Below are 23,919 nucleotides of genomic sequence, written 5' to 3'. Positions count from 1 at the left end.
CCGGCGTTTGATATCATATTTTGGTATTTTTAAACCATATGTGGTGCCATTTTATTCCTTAAATATTGTTCTTTCTAAATATCAAGTAAACGCCACATTATAAATTGTAATTAATTATAGTTTCCCATCAAAAGCTAAATTTTCTCTGAAATGTTTATTTTAGAACGCCAATGTTACTTTGTAACAATTGTTTTCATTGGTCCAGATTTTGTTATGTGCAACCTGATTGGCTGATACTGTCTATATAAAGGCGAGCCTCAGAAGGCGGTGTCATTCAAATTTCCATCTCTGAATCAACAACATCAAAAAGTAAAAATAAGATAAATAAAATATAATCTAAATAAATCGTAAATTTAAACTCCAAGTATAACCAAACTACAATAACTTGAAATTAACTGTCAAAGGGTGAGCCTTAGATGTACTTAATTATTCACGTAATATTTACAAATGTTGTTCAACTTGTTTAGTGTGCCTGGTGATCCGTACTTTTAAAGACGGAAAAATAGAACATTTAGTGAACCGTCAAAAGCTTTCGTTCATCTATTCAACGACCCAAAACATTATTAACAACTCGCCATCATGACGTCTATTACAAGTGGTGTCAGAACTGGGGATCTCTGTCCAGAAATAACGTTGTAAATCAACGGGACAGTTTACCTACGCCTGCAGACGTCATTGAAAGCTATTTATGCATGAAGCGTTCTAAAAATAGCTTTACGTGGGAAACCAGTTTGAGGAGCGGTTAAAGGGACAATCGACGCAAATAGAATAAAAAGTGCAAACGTGATAATTAAACGTTACCGTATTTACATGTAATAAAATTGATATAATTGAGTACCATTACAATTAAAGAAACATAATAATTATTAGTAAGGGTTAAGCTTACCTTGTTCTTAAGAATAAAAATTTTGCTATTGAAACTTTAACCCATACTTACAACTTTATTTTTAATTCAGCGGATTTAGAAGTAAATGAAGTAGAACAATGAAATAATTTGATAGAATATTAGGCATTATTTAAAACAAAGGTGAACACAACACAATATAATTCTTTATTAAAGATAATCATTTTGTATATAGAATTTAATTAGCAAATCGTAATTTAACAATATCATGGCCGAATCAGATGATGAAGAGGTCTTCATAATGAATCGTGGACAAGGAGACGACATTCGTGAGCTACCGAAATCGTCATCCGACGATGAGAGGTCAATCTTGTCTGGTGAAGACGTTCCTCGTCTGTATTGTCGCCGACCTGCTCGTCAACGCTCAACAGTGTCCATGAAGCCGGAAGTGTACAACGGCGATGGTGATTGGGAGGTTTACCTCAATCATTTCGAGTTGTGTGCTGAGCTGGGTAACTGGGGTCCCCGAGAGAAAGTTTTAACCCTTGCTGCAAGCCTACGCGGTCAAGCGCAATTCTTCTATGTGACGATCAGCAAGGAAGAGCGTGGCTCATACCTGGGGCTTACACATAAGCTGGGCCAAAGGTTTGGTCGAGCACGTCAACAACCAATGTGGATGTCTCGCTTGGAGTCCCGTAAGAGATCTCCTGAAGAATCTGTAGCTAACCTGGCTGATGACCTTAAATGCATGACTCAGCGTGCATACCCAGGCCTCGATCATCAGGCGCATGAGATGCTTGCGCTAAACCAGTTGTACAAATCAATCAGCCCAGAACTTAAGTTCAAGTGTATCAGCGAGGGTTGCCAGTCTGTTACGCAGGCGGTTGCTCTAGTGGAGATGTACGAGAGCATCGTGGACGGCGGTGCTAGACGTAAAGCATCCATTTATATGGTGGAAAATGTGCCGGAACAGCAAGCGAAAGTCGACAAGTCGAGTCAGCCACTCGAGAAGGCGGTACAAGACCTACAAGAATGTGTGCGGAAGCTGATGATGGGTCAATCCACAAACAACAAGCCTCCATACAGTAATGCAAGGTCTGGTCCCAGACTGTGCTATAACTGTCAGTCGCCACAACATATGATTCGAGACTGCCCCACGCGTCAGCGACCAGTCTACAACAGCCAGCGTTCAATGGGTTATCAGGCACCACAGAGGATGGGGTATCCAGCACCTCACCAGGCACCGTACACACAGCCGACTGTCGTAGGTTTACCGGAAAACGGCAGGCCGTCAACCCAGTAGGGTCTTCGTTGATGGCACCAAAAAAGGCCCAGCAGCAGCCATCAAGCAACTCAACTACAACAGAAAGTACAAGCAATTACGACAATGGATTTTATACCTCTTGTCAAATAGGAAATATAAAATTAGATCTTTTAGTTGACAGTGGGTCATCCTGTACCTTACTTTCATTTAGCAAATTTAATGATATTAACGACAATATACGACCCAAATTAACAAAAGCAGACTTTTCAATGAAAGACGTTAAAGGATCTAACATTTTAATTCATGGGGTGGCAACGGTAAATTTTAAACTTGGGGAGGGGGAATATCAACAAAACGTTATAGTTTGTGACATAACACCAGATGGTATTCTGGGTCAAGACTTTATGTTAAAATATGTTAAACAAGTAGATTATGAAAGATATATAATTCAAACTAGGCATGATCAAATTCACTGCTGGGTGGGAAGAAAATCATCAATGGTGTGTAGAGTCCTGGTAACCACAAAAGTAGACATACCGGCACATAGCAGCATGTGGGTGTCTGTAAAAATCCCTAGTCAGGAACACTTGTCACCAGTAGCCTTAGTTGAACCAGTCGCTCAAAATCAGCCTGTGCAGCTCGTCTCGGGTGTAATCCAGACTGAAACAATGAACGATGTCAAATTAAATATCGTCAATTACAGTGATGAAAGTGTAACATTATATCCTAAAACAGTTTTGATACTTGCATGTCAGTGACTGAAGACAATTCAGAAAACTTTGAACAATGTCGCAGCATAACTAAGGACACAGTAGACAAACAAAATAACGTATTGCCAGACTTTCTTAATGATTTACTTCAAAGAAGTTCTAACAATTTAAACGAAAATGAAAGCGAACAATTAAAATTATTATTAATACAATATCAGGATGTTTTTGCGAAGGACTCTTCAGATTTGGGTCTCACAGACCTGTTAGAGCATAAAATTGTTCTTAAAGAAGGCACCCAACCTATTCGACAACAAGTTAGACGAATACCGGCCATCCGAAAGGAGTCTGAAAGGGCCGAAATCCAACAAATGTTATCTGACGGGATCATAGAGCCATCTATAAGTCCATGGTGCAGTAATCTGGTCATAGTAAATAAAAAGAATGGAAAACCGAGGATCTGTGTAGATTACAGAAAAGTCAACGAAGTACTAAAACGGGACTCCTACCCATTACCCAGGATGGACGAGTGCCTGGATGCATTGGCTGGTAACTGTCTATTTAGCACAATGGACATGGCCCAAGGCTACTGGCAGATTGCCATAGCCAAAGAAGACAGAGAAATAAGTGCCTTTGCTTCCAGTCTTGGCTTGTTTCAGTTTGTGCGGATGCCCTTTGGGATGTCTGTGGGACCCAGCACGTTTTGCCGTTTAATCGGAGAAGTTTTAAGAGGTCTCCAATGGATTGAGTGTGTGGCGTATATGGATGACATTACTGTACCAAGTAAAACAGTAACAGAAAACCTTACAAGGCTTGAACATGTGTTCCAACGATTAAGAGCAGCCAAATTAAAATTAAAGCCATCAAAATGTGTATTCTTACAAACCTCAGTTCCGTTCCTGGGCCATGTGGTCACAGCAGAGGGAGTAAGAACAGACCCAGAAAAAGTAAAAGCTGTTAAAGAGTGGCCGGTACCTAGGACGGTCAAACAAGTCCGCAGTTTTGTAGGGTTAGGAGCTTATTATAAACGGTTTGTTGAAGGATTCAGCGAGATTTGTAAACCGCTCTTTAAGCTTTGTGAAAAGAATCGTAAATTTGAATGGACCAACTTGTGTCAATGTGCATTCGAAACTTTAAAAGATAAACTAACCTCAGCTCCTGTTCTGGCTTATCCTATAACTGGCCAATCTTATATCTTGGACACAGATGCATCCCAAACATGTGTGGGAGGTGTTTTATCGCAAATCCATGAGGGTAATGAAAAAGTTATTGCCTACATGAGTAAGACCATGAACACCCATGAAGTAAAATATTGCACAATGCGGAAAGAACTATTGGCCGTAGTAACTGCAGTAAAACACTGGAGACCGTACATCCTGGGGCACAAAGTCTTGTTAAGAACAGACAATGCAGCAGTCAGCTGGATGAAGAGTCTAAAGAACCCAACTGGCCAGGTTGCTCGGTGGCTCGAGGCAATCGAGTGTTTCGAACTCGAAGTTCAACACCGACCAGGACGCCTCCATACCAACTGCGATGCTTTGTCTCGTGTGCCATGCAAAGTTTGTGCTCGGCAAGAAGCACAGTCTGAGCTCCATTCATGTAACAGCTCAGACCCAACATGCATGGTTGCCAGCAAGAAAAGCACCGAACAAGCATCCAGTAGCAAAGCTGATAATGACCAGACAACTGCTACAGATTGGGAACCAGATATGCTCCGTCAAAAGCAACTATTAGACCCTGATATCATGCCCATCCTTAGTAGTGTTGAGTCAGGCATAAAGCCAGACTGGGCGGATATCACTGCACTCTCCAGCAAAGGAAAAACGCTTTGGCGCCAGTGGGAAAGACTTAAAATTGTTTCTGGGGTTCTTTACCGTAAATTTTATGATGAAGAAGATACTGTAACATTACAAGTAATCGTGCCAGATAGTTTGCAAGAACAAACCATGCACAATTATCATGACCTACCTTCAGCGGGCCACCTTGGTTTAGAAAAATGCCTCTTTCGTATTCTGCAGTGTTGTTATTGGCCAGCGTTGAAAGATGACCTTCAAAAGTACATCCACCAATGTGATGTGTGTGCTTCTCGGAAACCAGCACCCAAGGTCAGGGCTCCACTGGGGCAAAATCCAGTATACAACGCAATGGAGAAGGTCTGCGTGGATGTTACTGGACCACTTCCTGAAACCAAAGATGGTTTTAAGTATATCCTAGTAATAAGTGATTGGTTCACAAAATGGGTAGAGGCTGTGCCAATTAAAGACCAGTCTGCCAAAACAGTGGCCATGGCATTGGTGGACAACTTCATTGTGCGGTTTGGGGTACCTCTTTCTGTCTTGTCTGACTGTGGAACCTGTTTTGAATCAAAGCTTTTTGGAGAGATATGTTCTCTTTTAGGAATCACTAAATTAAGAACTTCAATACGTCGACCACAAGCAAACGCTGTGGTCGAGCGATTTAACAGAACTTTAAAATGCATGCTGTCTAGTTTCTGCAGGGAAAACCAAACTGAATGGAATTTATATTTACAACAAGTCTTAATGGCTTACAGGTCTTCACCTCACGCCAGCACTGGGCTCACACCAAACAAAATGGTTTTTGGAAAAGAGGTCCTGTTGCCCATGGCTGTTGTCATCGGCACACCGGAAGAAGAATCAACTTCCCAAGAAGACACACATGAATATGTGCAACACCTTAAAAATAAAATACAGTCTGCACACAATATTGCAAGAATTAACTTAAAAAGGGCCGCAATTTATCGGAAAAAGCATTACGATTTAAAGTCGGAAACAAGAAAGTTAGAAGCAGGGCAGGCAGTATGGTTGTATGATCCCTCGAAACGGACTAGAGTGGACACTAAGCTAACACCAAAATGGAAGGGGCCATTTCTTGTAATTAAACGTATTGACGATCTTACATATTATGTTAAGAAGGGGAAACTGAAAAAGTCAAGAGTTTATCACATCGACCATTTAATGAAATATAAAGGCTCGCACTTGCCAAAATGGTTTTCAACAGTAGGAATATAAATAAGTAACATTAAGGTGGACAGTCTTACATAACTGAAGACATTTGGTTGTATATCGAATTTATATTGATAACATTAGTACTACATGTTTATGTTTAACATTATAGTACAGTAAATGTATTCAAGTCATTAATGAAAATGACAACTTAAATATAAACAGTGTTATGTGAAATGTAAACTGTGAACATAGCTTTTGTGTGTGTTGACATAAGAGTTATAATTCATGTTCATTGAACAGTTATTCTAATGTTATTTATGAAATTTTAAAATTTAAATGATAATAAGAGGAAATCACTTGTGGAAGGAAAGGAAATCAGTTGTGGAATTAAGAGGAAGTGAATGTACACATAAGTAATGGGGAGAAGTATGAAATAGGTACCAATGGCATATTAGGATGGAATTATTTTATTTTATTAGGTTGGCCAACCGACTCTTTGCTCTAGTCTGTATTGGATTAGCTACCCATAATGACTATGAGACTTTTTAGTTCCTTACTTGTAGTTAAGACGGCCATCGTGGTTCAAGGAGAAAATATTACTTGAGGAAGTGTATAATTCCATCAGATGAAGGATTTCCTGAAAAATCGAAATTATTATATTATGAACAGTGATCACCAGGCAAAACTATTATAACTATGCAATGTACAATGACTTTTTGAATTGACCTTATGCTAAATATACAAATATTTTAGCATTTAAACATTATAGTATAATGAAACGGATTGCAATGACCAATATTTAAAAGAAAACTAGTCTTTTAATGGAAAAAACAAGACTAACATTTTACATGTATAATATTTACAACATTACAGATGCTACAGCAACTTTGCTGGTTATGCCCTGCGGCTCTACATTCAAGAAAAGAGCTTAAAAACCATGTTGGGACGGAGCACCAACGGTTGGACATAATTTGCCCATGGTGTGTAGAGGACGTGCCAACCATTATGAGTCGCCCATACGATTTGAAGCGACATGTTGGGCGCTGGCACGAGGCCATTGCTGATGGCTTAAATCAGGACATCTTCACGGAGGCCGGAGCATTTTATCTAGCTCTATATCCCAAGGACTACAGCAAGGTTGTAAAACCTCTCGTATTCACAACCCAGGCGGCCAAGGAGGCAAGAGAAGCAGTAAAGGTGTGGCGGGAGACTTCACAGGCCCCAAAACTTCAGAAAATGGAAGACTGGGAGGCGGGCTGGAAGTTAGCAGAGGGGAAAACAGCAGACACCCCAACCATACAAGAATCAGGGAGTCCAACTCCTGGGGTTGAAGCTTATAGCCCTACCAAGCCGGCCATGCTCCCCACAGGAGGAAGACTCCCTGTACCATTCCCAAAAATGGAAGAGACCACAGTATACACTGCTACGCCAATCGAGGGACCGGCCCTCCCATTCAACTCAGCCAAGACAAGGCCACCCGTGGAGACATTTCTCCCAGAGACGCCTCTGCTGGAGGAACAGAACAAACACATGCAGGAGGAAATGACCCTACAGCAGAGGGCTCTTCACCTCCTGACATGGGGTTGCATGCCACTTGTTCCTCCGGCAAGGCGGAACTGGGACCGGTTACCAACCGTCCAAAAGACTGGCGGCTGATGAGCCCGGCAAAAAGGTTGGCGGTTGCCCAACATGTGGCCAACATGTTGGACTCAGTAGAAGGGATTCCAGTAACAGATCCTGATCAAATCATGGATAAGTTCAACTTTTTAATTTTACCTGGCACCATTCCCCAACCGCGGACCAGCTCCGAAAGAAGAATGCGAATCTCCAACTATTGCCTGTTATCCGATATGGTGAAAGGAAGGAACACAAACCAACTCATCCTTCAAATGCTGGAACAGACTTTTGGACATCGGGACACATCTACAGACGAATTCCTGACTGTGATAGAGGGGATGGAAATATTATTTTAACATTTATAATAAATAACAATGTCAAGTTCAACCAATAACAAGACATGAATCAAATTTTAAAATGTATCATTTCAATAGATATAAGTAAACAAGTTTCTTTAAGGTACAGGGGGGTGAATGTAACAAGTGTAACTTGTCACAAATATAGTTGGTCTAATTAATATATTACATTGTATTTATTTAACAGTTGAATAACATTATTCCAATGAATAATGTCATGATATTTATTCTTATTGTATGTTACTGTGGTCAAATGAATGATGTAATTTATTCTTACGTAGCTTAGCATTTGCTCAAGTTCAATGAGGCATAATTAATATATTTATATAACGGTTATATCCTAACCAATATTGAAATGTGGTTTTATTACTGGGACAAACGTAATTATTTACATGCTGTTATTTAAGATTTTGCTTATATTAGTTATATAAGTTGGAACAGGCCACCCTTTATTAATATAATATGTTTTTGTTTAAGCCTGATGGCTAAACGGGGTTGTTTTTGTAAATGCATTTAATGCAGTTTTTCTCATTTTATTGAACTCAACTTACTTGTCAAGTGTAATTCGCATCCGCCATCTTGTTTGGAAGCTGTCACTGTCCATTTTGTAAACCGGCGTTTGATATCATATTTTGGTCTATTTAAACCATATGTGGTGCCATTTTATTCCTTAAATATTGTTCTTTCTAAATATCAAGTAAACGCCACATTATAAATTGTAATTAATTATAGTTTCCCATCAAAAGCTAAATTTTCTCTGAAATGTTTATTTTAGAACGCCAATGTTACTTTGTAACAATTGTTTTCATTGGTCCAGATTTTGTTATGTGCAACCTGATTGGCTGATACTGTCTATATAAAGGCGAGCCTCAGAAGGCGGTGTCATTCAAATTTCCATCTCTGAATCACCAACATCAAAAAGTAAAAATAAGATAAATAAAATATAATCTAAATAAATCGTAAATTTAAACTCCAAGTATAACCAAACTACAATAACTTGAAATTAACTGTCAAAGGGTGAGCCTTAGATGTACTTAATTATTCACGTAATATTTACAAATGTTGTTCAACTTGTTTAGTGTGCCTGGTGATCCAGACTTTTAAAGACGGAAAAATAGAACATTTAGTGAACCGTCAAAAGCTTTCGTTCATCTATTCAACGACCCAAAACATTATTAACAACTCGCCATCATGACGTCTATTACAGTACGAAATATCTTCGTCACAATCGGCTCGGGGCGCTAATTTGTCTTTGCTGCATTTAATGAAATTCGTCTTCAATGTATAATTTTTCTTGCCTATTTTGTGTTAGTGTAACATATTTTTATCAATATATTACAATTTAACACATATACAAATCGTATAATCTCCCTTAAAAACCTTAGACCAAACTTTCGGTCTTGAGGTTTCAGTAAGCTTTGTAAAAATACACATCTATATACGTCAATATAGATGTGACCTCCGGGACCTGGCTAGATTTCAACACAGGGGAATGCGTTGTTTACCACTACTTGAAATAACATACAATACATAAGTTGAATTATAATATTTTCATAACGCACGAGTAATACTAGACCAAACTTTACATGTCGACCGATACAACTAGAGCATAATCAGAGGCTTAGAACAGGTCATATTAAGGAAAGGATAGACATGTTACATGTTATTGCATGTTCGCGTGCAAGATAAGTCAAACGGATGCAGATATTACCTTCTCATGTGGGTTTTCATGTTTAGCATTTATTCAGATATTGTGTGCCTATAGCAACTTCTATTAAATATTATTTGTGTTTATAATTAAAACATTATTCGTATACAAATTGTCGAACTACTTACTCAACATACCTTAAGTTTTGTCACTAAAATCGTAAGGTTAAACATCTCAGAAGCGTTTGTACATCAAAAAACCTATGCGAAATAACGTTCCAAATCTGTTAAATATTTGACATTTAAGGTGATATAAATCATACATTTCAATATGTCCACTAATATTATTTTAATCGGCCAATCCAGAATTTCAAGAAGACTTTCAAAGTATCATAATGCGATCTTTTTGCTGGTTGCATTAGTCATATATAGTTCAACAATTGTGAACATACTCAAAGTTTATGCAGCATTTCATGTATAAATAGTTGTTTGTATCAGTTCAGATATTTACTTGTGAAACACAATCTTAAAGTTTTTAAATAGGGGTGTTTTTTAATTCTTAAATATTTGATTTTATTACAATTATATTCAAGGTCGGCGACTGGCTAATGTGTTCCCGTTGTAATCAATGGTAAGAAGTAATCAAACAGTAATAAGGTCAATATGTATCAGCTAAATGCTAAGGGAAACTAACTGTAAATATAACTGTACATATAGCGATAATAAATGTCGTTCAGCGATTATATTGTTAAAAACACACAACTTAAATCACACCGTTCAATCGACTAACGCAACGTCTGTGGTTCATCCATCGGCTGAGCTAGTAGATACATGTCGTTTAAAAGCGGAGTGTAAGTATTTCCCTTTTCTTTATATTTTACGTATTGAATTGAGCAGGTTTGCGTGTGTTCTTTGAGCAGGACTTTGTAATCCCTACCTTCCCATAGCTGCTTACTTTTAAAGAAATCCGTTAGAATGTGGTCAAAAATCAAACAAAATTCACCACTCTCTCAGTCAAACTCTAATTACACAGGATTTATACCAAAGATAAATATGAACAACATTTTATTTAAATCTTTAATCATTTATCTTCGGTTATTCCAAATAACAGCATCCGACATGAACACACAACATTTTTATCAACGTTCAAAATCGAGTGGGGTTTGAAAAACGGCTCAAGACAACGGCCGTGGCTACTTATTAGATGGTCATGCCAACGGCTTCGATAATAAAACAATGACCATATCATCGGCTGAGGCAATCGACAATGTCATGATGAGATGTGGACGTTACTCCTTGACCATATTCAATAGAACTATCAGATATTTTGATCACAAAAACAGTTTTAAGATTTTCATTCGTATTTTGATATAAAACGGGATTGGTGAGTGGATTTCTTTTTAAATTATTCATACTTTGACATTTTTGAAACAGGTCATTTACACGCAATATGTCTCCACATCATTTAGAGTACACTTGACACTCGCTATGCCGAAGACGTATACAGATTGGGTAAAATTAATTGTGTAAATCCTTAATATTTATAACGACTGGTGTTCTCACCTTGTTGCCGGTGAAGAACATACTTATATTTACTACCCAATGGAACTTGTATTAATGGAAAAACTAACTGTTATTAAAAAACACAATTGCTATTATATATAAAATTCAGCAATATCGCGCTGATTGTCTATGTAGGTTACTTCCCTTCTTTTCCGGGTAGACATATATCCGTATTAAACAGAACAGCGGTAAGTCAGGATTGGAATTGTTTATGTGTTCCCGTTGGAAGACGTTTAAATAGTTATAAAACAGGTGTGGTTTTGAATATGATTCCTACTCTCTTCCGAAATGGTCTCTTTCATTAGTGCGTATTTGTAACCTCGTGATGCTTTCAGTTGGACATTTATTAAATTACATCATTCATAACGGATTAAATGCGATATGTCTCAGGAGTTTCCGTTATTTAATATGTATTTCTGTAAAATCCTTCGAAACTCGGTTTTTCTTGTGTATTTCGGTATTGAAATACCAAGCAAGCGATAGGATGCTTATATTTCCGTTCACAACAAGCTATATGACTATATTTCCGTTCACAGCAAGCTATATGCTTATATTTCCGTTTACACCAAGCGATATGATTATATTTCCGTTCACAACAAGCTATATAATTATATTACCGTTTACAACAAGCGATATGATTATATTTGCTTTCACAACAAGCTATACGATTATATTTTCAGATTCACTAGCTGCTATGGACGCTGAAGAGCAAGCTGTTATTGAACCCGTTATTGATACCGCAATATCGCGCATAATATCGTGTGTCGCTTCGTATGGCGCGCAAAATATATTGTGTCGCTTTAATTATCGCGCAAAATATCGTGTGTCGCTTCGTGTGTCGCGTAAAATATCGTGTATCGCTTTGTGTGTCTTATGTCGCCCTTGATGAAAGAAGGGCGAGATTATAGTTGGCACAATCGGATTCCGTATCTGCGTGATAATTAAACGTTCAACTTGTTAATTTATTTGAATGTGTGAGTTCTATACAGTTTCAACTTTTTTCAGTCATACCGCGAAAAATCACAAATGAATTATCCATGGTCCTTAAATTCCAAATAGTATAATCTTGAAAGAAAGCCGCAACCGATATAAATCGAAAGTTAGCTCGTAATAAGAGTTTTTCCATAATTATCGCTATTTTAACAAAAGGATAGAAGGAAATCATATAGTACAACGCATGTAAAACACATTTGACAATCTTCTTCGAAGTACAGTGGAATCTCGAAATGTCAAAGTTCAAAAACCATACAAATTATTTCGAGATAAAATATATTCTAGCAACCCGAATTATAAGACGTACACTTCTGACTAGTTATAACTAGATACAGGTGAAACACGATGCTAAAAGCTCTCCAGTAGGAGATTTCAACATTACTTTCAACCTACATGTAGCTGTCTTTAAGTTTGTAAATGCATTCATGCGTTTCAATTAAGAAAAACCTTGTATCTCAAATTTAAGAAGAGAATGAACTTTTAAGTTCGAAGTTTCCATTACTTCGATATATCCGACTTCGGCATAGCGAGAGTCAAGTGTACTCTACATGATGTGGAGACATATTGCGTGTAAGTGACTTTCAATAAGGTCAATAAGGTCAAAGTATGAATTATTTAAAAAGAAATCCACTCACTCATCTCATTATATTTCAAAATACGAACGAAAATCTTAAAACTGTTTTTTGTGATCAAATATCTGAAAGTTTCTATCGAATATGGTCAAGGAGTAACGTCCACATCTCATCATGTCATTTCCCATTGCCTCAGTCGATTGCATCACAGTTGGTTAGTGTGTGGCTATGATATTACTTAGTGAAATTATCATTTTGATTGATAAATAATCATATTATAACGAAAAATCAACTTTTCTGAAACAAATTATTTCATTTGATAGTGAATTTTTTTCTTCAGAAAAGTTGGTTGTTCGTTATGATATGATGTTTTCACTAATTAATATCATAGCCACACGCTAACCACCTGTGGATGGCATGAGCATAATTTTATGTTCGTACCCGTTGGCACGACCTTCTAATAAGTAGCCACGGCCGTTGTCTTGAGCCGTTTTTCAAACCCCATTTGAATTTAAACGTTGATAAAAATGTTTCGTGTTCATGTGGGATGCTGTATTTTGGAATAACCGAAGACAAACGATTACAGATTTCAATAAAATGTTGTTCATATTTATCTTTGGTATAAATCCTGTGTAATTAGAGTTTGACTGAGAGAGTGGTGATTTTTGTTTGATTTTTCACCACATTCTAATGGATTTCTTTAAAAGTAAGCAGCTAGGAAGGTGTGGATTATGTTCACAAAGTCCTTTTAACTTATGCTCTCAAAGAACACACGGAGACCTGCTCAATTCAATACGTAAAATATAAAGAAAAGGGAAATACTTACACTCCACTTTTAACCGACATGTATCTACTAGCTCAGCCGATGGATGAACCACAGACGTTGCGTTAGTCGATTCAACGGTGTGTAAACGAAACGGGTAAGTCATCAACGCTTTCAAGTAAACTAACTGTGTATTTCAGCTTATGCCTTTTCGACCACAAATTTTGTCTTATTATTTCTTTAGAGGCTTTTGGAATCTGTGTAAAATCAAAACATAGAAAAAAAATCCAAAACAAATATCAGTTTGGATGATTTATTTTACATTCAATATTTACAATAAGTAGACGTCCCAATGGATTTCATTAAATGCCAAAGTGATTATGCAGATTGTCTTTTTTGATGTTTTTATTTTTATAATGTACATCTAATATTGCAAATTCAAAAAGTAATCAAATAAAATATACGGAATTAGAAACTTGGCCGTATAATTGGATAAAATCTCACTAATACACTAAAGTTAATATTTATAAATCCATAGGGAAGCATTTACTTTTATGCACGAACACCAACTTCACATGTGCAGCAAAACTAATATTGTTGTGAAGATGTTGTTTTAACATCGATTTTGGTTGTTGCAATTTTTTAAGTTTCTGAAATCATGATCTGTACCCATTTTTAATTGATGAATAAACATAATATGACGTAACTTCAGAAAAAAATATTTCATTGATTAAGAAAAGTTAGACCCAAAAAAAAACAGTTTAACACAGAAACATACATTCAAACATGATAATATGAAATAGTTTCCTTTTTCATTTTACAACAATTTTATATCAATAGTACTCTTATGTTTAAAATAATAAACCATGGCGGACTTAAAGCGTTTTTTACGATTTTTTACCTTTTCCCAACCAGATAAAGCACCAATGAATATGAAAAATAGAATAAACGTTAAGAAGAAGAATTGTCGGGAAATAAACGAAAATATAGTTTTATTTAATCGCAAATTTTTTTCCTATATACAGTAGAAAATTACTTTATGTTCATTCGACACGTAAACAGTAACAAATATCAGTAAACGTGTTGCTTTTTGTAACACTCTCCTTTTATATTTATGTGTCGGTTTAAGATTACAAGCATAATTGTTGAAATTGAAATCGTATATTCTCGCTTTAAAGATGAAAAGACGTTTGATAAAGACACACAAATGATATAAGTAAATATTTTTAAGGAAACGTATTTTAAATGGATAGCTTAAAAAAACATTTTATCATTTGACAGTCAATATAATTCACAATATTAAAAACACTATACATCTGGACCGACATAGAATTAAGACTTTTGCTGCTCAAAAAGATTAAATAAAGACCTGGAAATAATGAAAGAAATCATGTAACAAAATCAGTATTGAAAAAAAAAAAACTAGAGTGCCATCGCCATGAGAGGATGGAACAGTCTTAAGAAGTGACAAAATACTTAAAATACAGATTTCTTACACTATTAAAATGTAGGGCCATTTTGTTCAATCATATTTAACAATTCATTAAATTGAAAAACAACAATCTGTTTGCAAAATAAAATATATTACGAAAATATGATCAAGCATTTCAACCTAAAACACTAGGTTTATGTGGAAAATAATGTTTCAATGCGACATTTATGGAAAAGCATAATCTTGAATAGCAAAGAGAGAGAAAAGAATCAAAATAATGTAAATACACACGTATCAGTAATACATCTAACAACAAAAACCCAAGGAGTCACCTCAATAAATATATTTACACACTATTTACACGAGGAAGATTATTTTTTCATGTTAAACAAACTAGACAAGAGGGTCAATAACTTAAATGTTAATTCCAATAATCTAAAGCTGACTGGCTCTATCGTAAGAAAAGAATCACATAAGCTTAGACACAGAAATTAAACCGTACATAATATAACAAATTATTCTGAAATGAAATAAAATTATCCTTATGTCATATAATAATTTATAATGAAGGCATTATATATTAGAAGAACTTAAACATAAGAACTTAAGCAAAACAATAGAAACAGTCAATCCATGACATGACTGTTCAGATTGCTGTGTATTAAACAGTTAAGTATTTTCACTATTGACCCGCGTTATTTAAAACATATGTCTGACGCCATATGTAACCAGGGTAGCTCCAGAAAATCCCGCGCATTTCCACAGACTAATCAAGACATACGCTGTCCGTTTATGAGACCACGAAACTTTCCGAAACTTTATAGCGAAGAGGATAGCTTCTGACTGAGATTGCGCAACGGCGCATGCTTGGCTGGAGCTACGCTGGTCGATTATGGCATAATACACATTTCCGCATAAAGCAGCTCATAAAAAACCACGTGGTATCTTACAAAATAACAATAAATAAAGCTCGCTATATCACTGAAAAATTGAAACACTTAACTGTTAACGCACGATCGCGAAATCGAAAATATGACTTATAAAACTACCGAATAACTTTGATGCTGGATGATTGTTAAACATCATAATACGTATTATTTATAACGATACCAACATGTTCAGCTCGTGGATAATACATTTATACATTGATGTCCCCATAAAATGATTTGAACAGAAGTTTGCCAATCGGAACCCGATGCAGTGAATAGGCCGTTTTTACTAATATGTCTACAAATAAACATTTTTACATGGTAATATGTTAAATACATCCCACCCTATTTACTTGAAGTGAATATAATCTAACCATTATATTTGAAATTTTTAGTATATTAATGTGGACCAAAATTGATTATTATGTAAATATTTAACAAAAGCGCCAAAGTGACATAAGTGTGCTTATCTGAATTTAAAATATCATAACATGTTTAAATTTCCGTGTTTCCTCGATGCTTGACTATTTCCAGTAAATTAACTTTAATCATCCAGACACAGCTTTCTTACCAGCAGAATGTTTTTATTTTTTTTTAAGTCTTTAAACAAGAGGGCCTAAAAGGCCCAACGTCGCTCACCTGAGATTCAAAGGAACTGACCTGTTCTATGCAGCCCAAGATGTCATTAGAACAAATGTTCTAACAAACTTTCATGACTAGTGAACACCCTGGCAGCCACGTTTTTCAACAGACCAGGACCATTTTCATACACATCCAAGATATCATTTAAACAAATATTCTGACAAAATTTCATGAACATTTATAGAGCCATTTAGGGAACAATGCCCCGCCCCCTGTTGGCCATGTTTTTTCAAGCAACTAGAACCATTTTCAAGATTGTCCAATATATCATTGAAACAAATCTTTTGACCAAGTTTCATGAAGATCAAAAATTAATGTGGCTTCTAGAGTGTTAACAAAGTTTTACTATAGCTATATAAGGAAAAATGCCACGCCCCCTTGGCGGTCATGTTTTTCCACCGACCGAAACCATTTTCGAACTAATCCAAGATATCATTGGGACAAATTGTCTGACCAAGTTTCATGATGATTGAACAATAAATGTGGCCTCTAGAGTGTTAATAAGGTTTTACTAAAGCCAAATATAGCTATATTAGGAAAAATGCCCCGCCCCCTGGTGGCCATGTTTTTAAAACAACCGAACCCATTTTCAAACTCATCCAAGATATCATTGGGACAAATCTTCTGACCATGTTTCATGAAGATTGAAAAATAAATGTGGCCTCTATAATGTTAACAAGATTTTACTATAGCCATATAAGGAAATATGCCATGCACCTTGACAGCCATGTGTTATAAGCAAACGTTACCATTTTCGAACTCATCCGAGATATCAATGAGACCAATCTACTGACCAAATTTCATGCTGAATGGTAATAAATGTGGCCTCTAGAGTGTTAACAAGGTTTTACTAAAGCCATATATAGCCATATAAGGAAAAATGCTCCACCCCCTGGTGGCCATGTTTTAAAAGCAACCGAACCCATTTTCGAACTCATCCAAGATATCATTGGTGCAAATCTTCTGACCAAGTTTCATGATGATCGGAAAATAAATGTGGCCAATAAATTGTTAACAAGGTTTTACTATAGCCATATTATAGAAATGCCCCGCCCCCTGGCGGCCATGTTTTTTAACCAACCGGCATCATTTTTAAACTCGTCCAAGATATTATTTGGATGAAACTTCTGACCAAGTTTCATGAAGATCGGACAAAAAATGTTGCCTCTATATTGTTAACAAAATTTGTCCATAGCCATATGTAGCCATATAAGGAAAAATGCCCACCCCTTGGCAGCCATGTTTTTCAAGCAAACATAATCATTTTTGAACTCATCCAAGATATCATTGAGTCCAATCTTCTGACCAAATTTCATGAAGATTGGACAATAAATGAGGCCTCTAGAGGCGATCACTAAAGCTCACCATTAGCACATTGTGCTCAGGTGAGCTAAACATAGATACATTTACAATTTTGCCATATTTTTCAACCAACTGGCATCAGTTTTGAACTTGTCAAAGATAATATTTGGATGAATCTTCTAATCATGTTTCATGAAGTTCGGAAATAAATGTGGCCTCTAGAGTGTTAACAAGATTTCACTATTTATAGCCATATAAGGAAAAATTCCCCGCCCCATGGTGGCCATGTTTTTAAAGCACCCAAAACCATTTTCGAACTCACCCAAGATATTATTGGGACAAATCTTCTGATCAAGTTTCATGAAGATCGGACAATAAATGTGGCCACTAGAGTGTTAACACGGTTTTATTTTAGCCATTTAAGGAAAAATGCCCCGCCCCCTGGCGGCCATGTTTTTCGACCAACCGGCATCATTTTTCAACTCGTCCAAGATATTATTGGGATGAATATTCTGACCAAGTTTCATGAAGATCGGTCAATAAATGTGGCCTCTAGAGTGTTAACAAGATTTAACTGTAGCCATATATAGCCATATAAGGAAAAATGCCCCGCCTTTTGGCAGCCATGCTTTTCAAGAAAACGTAACCATTTTCAAACTCATCCAATTTATTATTGAGACCAATCTTCTGACCAAATTGCATGAAGATTTGACAATAAATGTGGCCTCTAGAGTGTTAACAAGGCAAATGTTGACTCCGCACAACGGACGACGGACAAAAGGCGATCACAAAAGCTCACCATGAGCACGTTGTGCTCAGGTGAGCTAAAAAATAATAATCGCCAATCACGTTAAGAACAGAGGGTGTAATCACGTGAAAGTCAAGATGGCGACGCCCATGTCGAGACACGTATATTCGTCGTTTTATACCCTTTATTACTTGTATTATTTTTTGCTCATTTTCCAGTCACATCAGCAAGAAAGTTACTAGCGTTTATAGAGTATTCGCTGTATAGCTCGACTTGACTGGCTGCGAATTTTTAAGCGAGATGACCTAATTACAGCACCACTATGAACATTCGCAGCAAATAAAGTCGAAATATAAAGCGAATTTTAATACGCATTAACCGCTTATCACGTTGGTACTTATATGGCTTGAAAGTGAGCGTCATTTAAAAATAAACAAAAGTAGTAAAGGGTATACAAAATACATGTCCCGGCATGGTCGTCGTCATCTTGACTAAAACGTAATTACGCTCTCTGAGAATTTATTGGAAGTTGTTTGGTAAATTGTATTCTAAATATGCATTGCCGTTGTGACATGTCACAGAGGAAAATTCACGAACATTTAAATTGAGCCACAACGAAAAATCGGATACTGCCATCCAACATTTGTTTTCAAATATCTTTAGTTAAAAGGAATTAAATGCAATGCATTTTTAACAAAATCCAACCAGTCTTGTTACAGAAAAACTGATTTTCAATTAAAATTTATGTACTCGTTTATTAACCTTTTGTAGTTTCGGTCTGCCCCATACAAAAGACTTGTTTCACTTTTTTTAGATGAATAAGTGAAGAAATTAAATCAAAGCCCTCAAGTTTTTGTTTTAACGAATTAAACTGATTTGAATGAATGTTTTAGTATACGACAGTAAATAACCAGAGGTAGATTACTTTGACCTTATAATCAATCAGGCAATGTGTCTTCGGAAAGCTAGCATTATGAAATTTCTAATGTTTATTATTCCATTAATGCCTAGCGTCTAGAAAAACGGCCTTGGCAAACTGCGTAGACCCAGATGAGACGCCGCATGATGCGGCGTCTCATCTGGGTCTACGCTGTTTGCTTAAAGGAATTTCTGTAAGACATATTCTAAATATAGAAATAAATATACTAGACATCCCTAATTTTGGAAATAACTTGATCCAATTTAGAAGGATGGAAGAGTCCACTAGGCATAAATGGGTTAAACAAACTCGCACCATGTTCAGCGAGTACAAACCCACTTGTATAAGACAATTTGACAGAGGGACTCATACGAAACTTTTGAGTTTCAGACTAGCTATTTTTTAAATGTGTTCGATATTGCTATGAAATGCGAAAGAAACCGCCCCGGTGTTAATGTTGTGTACGAATCACATAACTGTGTAAAAATGCAGAATAAGTAGCGTTTCTGACAAAATTACTTCGAAATCCTGCACTTCTTGTAGTTTCATAACAAACTATTAAAACAGATTAAGATATGAATAGAAATGCCCCGGCGGTAACCTTGTTTAAACAAAGCTTAAGGAAGTAATAGTGCAGATTTTGCTAACGTTTTTCATATTCAACCAGTGACGTATGAGAAAAAGATCAACACAATTTGTATTTATAAATCCGCTTTTATGGCGTCGGATAATATGATTTGAAACACTATGGTAAACAGCCAAGAAACAATCATACATAATTAATTCGAAATATTTTTTTTTGAGTTACGTATACACTTATTATCGGATTGGCAAATACAAATGTGTCAAATTTGAAGATAAAAGCATATCATGACTCGTTCATGCTTGGAATTTTTTTAACATGAGAGCAATGGTTGTTTTATGTCTCTCACCTGTGTTTAAATTATGACGGCTTTTGACTACTGTATTATATTTCGCACTATATTGATTTATCATCAATCATTTTGGTAAAAGGTCGAAGTCATGAGTAATTTGAGTTGTTAATTTTCATTTTGCAGTTTCAAGTAATTATTTTTAAATGTTAGTCGCTGATGGTTAACCACGACAGATGGACGACGGACGGCAACTGACTTACGTAGTTTATCAAGCTCATTATGCGCATGTGTTCTTAACAAATTAAAACAATTTAAAAAGTGAAGATTTTAATTATTGCCAATTCTTTTCAGTTCGGAAAATGATAACCGTATGAATATTTTTATAAGAATGTTTTCTAAGCGGTTGCATGTCATATGACTTAAAGTATTAGTTGCTGACAGCGAACCCCACAAGACGACCACGGGTGGTGACTTACTACTACAGTTCACCTTGAAGCGCATTACGCTCATGGGGACATACGTGATTATTTTCATTCGTGCAATTGTACCGACACCGTAGCTTCGAACACACTTGCAAACCGCTATATTAATCATACAGCGATACGATAGATTCACATTTTTTTTAGATATTTATAGTTTTGTTTAAAAAGGTGCATTAATTATCAGGTAGTAGGACATGCTTTGATTACAAGAGGAATAATTAAAAAGTGACACATGTGAGTCAAAATTTCGGCTACAAAACTCAATGATTAGAATGTCCTGGTTAAATATAGTGAAAATATTACTTTTGACATCAATATATTTACATAATCTTTAAATAAAATGGCATATATATATATATATATATATATATATATATATATATATATATATATATAAACGCCGCCGCATAATTGGTCCTTATGTATAGTGCGTCTTATCATAAGCGTAATGTTGCTAAGAAGATACCTTATACAGTCCAAGGAAACTGTGGCTGCATGATGTCATTTGAAGTCTCAGAGGTTGTAAAGCACTAACACACTCAACGCTGCTGATACCAAAGATACTAATTTCGTCTATTATTTGTCGTAACCGCCAGAGACACGGCTGACGGGACCGAAGCCACCACTTAGTCCGTAACCACCGAAACCGCCAGCAAACTGGCCTCCTGCAAAATATATCGATGTAAAAAGGAAGAGCTTAAAAGTATTCGATTATCAACATGACCCACGTATTGATAGCTATACAATTTAAGCAGAGTCTTTAAAAGTGGTGTTATATGTTCCATTGACTCATAGGCGCTGGATTTGTTCTACAAAAAAACGCGCGCGTCTGTGTGTTTTAAACATCAAAGAGTTTATGAAATGCCATTCTTTAATATTTATATATTTTATATTATTATGTTTTTTTTAATAATACGACCTCTTTAAAAATCCTTATTTGTATGATTATAACATGAATTTTACCAACTGTAAATTATAACAGGTGCACACAATTGTTATCAGCCAAGCCTCGGTGCCATTACTTACCAAACTTGGGCGTGTCCATTAGTGGGTAGAGAATCTTGGGCGGATGAAGAGGGGCCTGGGGGATTGGGATCACGGGAACTGTAACCAAGGACAATGACGTCATCAATCCGAACTGGGCAACTTTATTTATGTATGAAATATTATTGTGAGGTAAATGTAATTAATATTCATACCAGTTTTATATTCTCTTTGGTTGCAAATACGATGTGTACATGATTGTAAAATAGTTAAAAATGTGATGGATGCATGTTTTCGCCTTAAACGTATTTTTGTAAAGTGTCCGCGACTATATAACTTAATTAAATTTAACTAGAATTCCGGACGTTAAAACTGACAAGAAATTAGTTCTATAACTTACGGATTGGTTTCTTGAAGCCTCTTGGCATGACGATGCTTCCTTTGCCATACCTGTGTCCCTTTCCTTTGGAAAGACCACCGAAACCGAACCCAAATCTCTGTCCGTAGCCGACTGGCGCAATCATACCTTTTCCTACGCCATAGCCGTCCCCCAGGCTGAGACCACCGAAACCGGCTCCGAAGCCCTTTCCGTAATCAAGACCACCTCCGATTCCAATACCAGCACCGTATGCTTTGTCAAAACCAAACCCGCTCCCGAGCCCAAAGCTAGCTCCGTGTCCCTGCACGCTATAGCCGCTGTCTAATCCACCGATCTTGGAACCAAAACCAAACTCGTCCCATCCGCCATTGCGATTATCCCATCCGCCATTGCGATTGTCCCATTCGCCATTGCGATCATCCCATCCGCCATTGCGATTGTCCCATCCGCCATTGCGATTGTCCCATCCGCCATTGCGATTATCCCATCCACCATTGCGATTGTCCCATCCGCTATTGCGATTGTCCCATCCGCCATTGCGATTATCCCATCCGCCATTTCGATTATCCCATCCGCCAACCAAGCTTGCCTTGTTACCGGCCCAACCACTTTGTCCTCCCATTAAATGCTGGGCCATAGCGGCAGCCGGCAAAATAACCGCGATTAGATAAAGCTTCATTGTGTCTGGAAATAAAATTACAACAAAGGGTAACGTGATTAAAATACATAGAAATTGTAAGGCGAGAGTGGTTGCGGTGTGCATCCCGTCTTTAATTATCTTACACAGACTTTTAAATTAAAACACATTAAAACTTTATATGAAAACAAATTAGTTTTGCATTTAGTTTGTTAAACTGATTGGCCCTCCATAGTCCAATTTTATGCTGTTATATTGTTTACTTTTTCAGATGGGGATTTTCGATATTTACATTAACTCTGCTCTCCTTTTTGTATTATGTGCCTCGCTCTGAGGAAACAGGGGCTTCACGCATGTGCGTAATGTGTCGCCCCAAATAAGCCTGTGCAGTCCACACAGGCTAATCAGCGGCGACACTTTCCGCCTAAACTAGATTTTCGCTAAGAAAAGACTTTTCTTTATACAAAAAAACTTCATACACACGGCGTGTGTTACATTATAACACTTTGTGGTGAAACATTCGTTCATTGTGTGCAATATTTTGTTCTGAAAGCTTACAAGGTAATTACAAAATAGAAAAAAGCACTGAGTGAAATGCGCTGTTTGTTTACGGATTTGAAATATTTTGTTGAGCGCTTCGAAGTAAAAAATGTGTTTTCTATGTACACTACGACTAAAACATTTAAGTGTAAACAATGTAAAGTAGCGAACAAAGACGTATAAATCAAATTTAATTTACACTATCATTTCGCACACTTCAATAAATACTTGTTAATAAAACTAACTATACATAATATGAAATTTATAGATTTAAGCGATGTTATTTATTTTAGTTTCAACGTTGAATTAAAACAGATAACGAAAAAAAAAGAATATTGACTTACATGCTTGTGATCAAATCCGAATAAGTCTGTACAGAAAGTTGAAAAGCCTTTTAAATACGAGACATCAGGATCGGTCTGACGTTTCATAACGGTGTAGATTGTCACAAGGAAGTGTATAACGTAACGTGACGTGACGCTGTCAGCTTATGTCTGCACGACCACGCGTCAAGGAAATAGCCGGATAGATCACGCGGTGAGGGTGTAATCGATTATTTAAGCGCATGTCAATGCGTACAAAATGTGTATTTACTACATAATTAAATATTACAAATAAAATGCATACACATTATAACGTGGATTGGTCGGTCTTTTAACGGACATGCTGTCATATTGGCGATGCTTTTTTACAGCATTTCTGATTTATATTTGCCAACAGTGCCAACAGTGCCAAAATAAAACAAAATAATTGTATAT

At 36.5% G+C, this 23,919-nt stretch overlaps 4 protein-coding genes and 1 long non-coding RNA gene across 5 annotated transcripts; 2 read left to right on the top strand and 3 right to left on the bottom strand.

The window, feature by feature from the left end:
* Positions 1–1,434: 1,434 nt before the first annotated feature.
* LOC127862627 (uncharacterized) lies at positions 1,435–4,892 on the bottom strand. Its single transcript, XM_052401837.1, has 3 exons — positions 4,784–4,892; positions 2,646–2,768; positions 1,435–2,201 (listed from the first exon to the last, which is right to left on the bottom strand). The coding sequence occupies exons 2-3, from the start codon at positions 2,659–2,661 to the stop codon at positions 1,771–1,773; spliced, it is 447 nt and encodes a 148-aa protein (XP_052257797.1). The 5' UTR covers positions 2,662–2,768; positions 4,784–4,892; the 3' UTR covers positions 1,435–1,770.
* Positions 4,135–6,410, top strand: LOC127861780 (uncharacterized). The gene is made up of 4 exons (XM_052400461.1): positions 4,135–4,690; positions 4,850–5,129; positions 5,367–5,499; positions 6,345–6,410. Exons 1-4 carry the CDS (start codon positions 4,135–4,137, stop codon positions 6,408–6,410), a joined length of 1,035 nt encoding a protein of 344 aa, XP_052256421.1.
* LOC127861779 (uncharacterized) lies at positions 6,068–7,437 on the top strand. The gene has a single exon (XM_052400460.1). The coding sequence runs from the start codon at positions 6,655–6,657 to the stop codon at positions 7,435–7,437; it is 783 nt and encodes a 260-aa protein (XP_052256420.1). The 5' UTR covers positions 6,068–6,654.
* A 13,802-nt stretch (positions 7,438–21,239) lies between these two features.
* LOC127862629 (uncharacterized) lies at positions 21,240–22,052 on the bottom strand. The gene is made up of 3 exons (XR_008040709.1): positions 22,006–22,052; positions 21,648–21,725; positions 21,240–21,286 (listed from the first exon to the last, which is right to left on the bottom strand). It is a non-coding gene; the product is annotated as an uncharacterized LOC127862629 (long non-coding RNA).
* An 85-nt stretch (positions 22,053–22,137) lies between these two features.
* Positions 22,138–22,621, bottom strand: LOC127861778 (uncharacterized). The gene is made up of 2 exons (XM_052400459.1): positions 22,225–22,621; positions 22,138–22,160 (listed from the first exon to the last, which is right to left on the bottom strand). Exons 1-2 carry the CDS (start codon positions 22,619–22,621, stop codon positions 22,138–22,140), a joined length of 420 nt encoding a protein of 139 aa, XP_052256419.1.
* Positions 22,622–23,919: the final 1,298 nt, after the last annotated feature.

This window comes from Dreissena polymorpha, chromosome 16, assembly GCF_020536995.1.
Source record: "Dreissena polymorpha isolate Duluth1 chromosome 16, UMN_Dpol_1.0, whole genome shotgun sequence".
NCBI classification, from domain to species: domain Eukaryota; kingdom Metazoa; phylum Mollusca; class Bivalvia; order Myida; family Dreissenidae; genus Dreissena; species Dreissena polymorpha.
The sequence above is the reverse complement of the archived record's forward strand: the minus strand, read 5'-3'. Positions and strand labels throughout refer to the sequence as shown.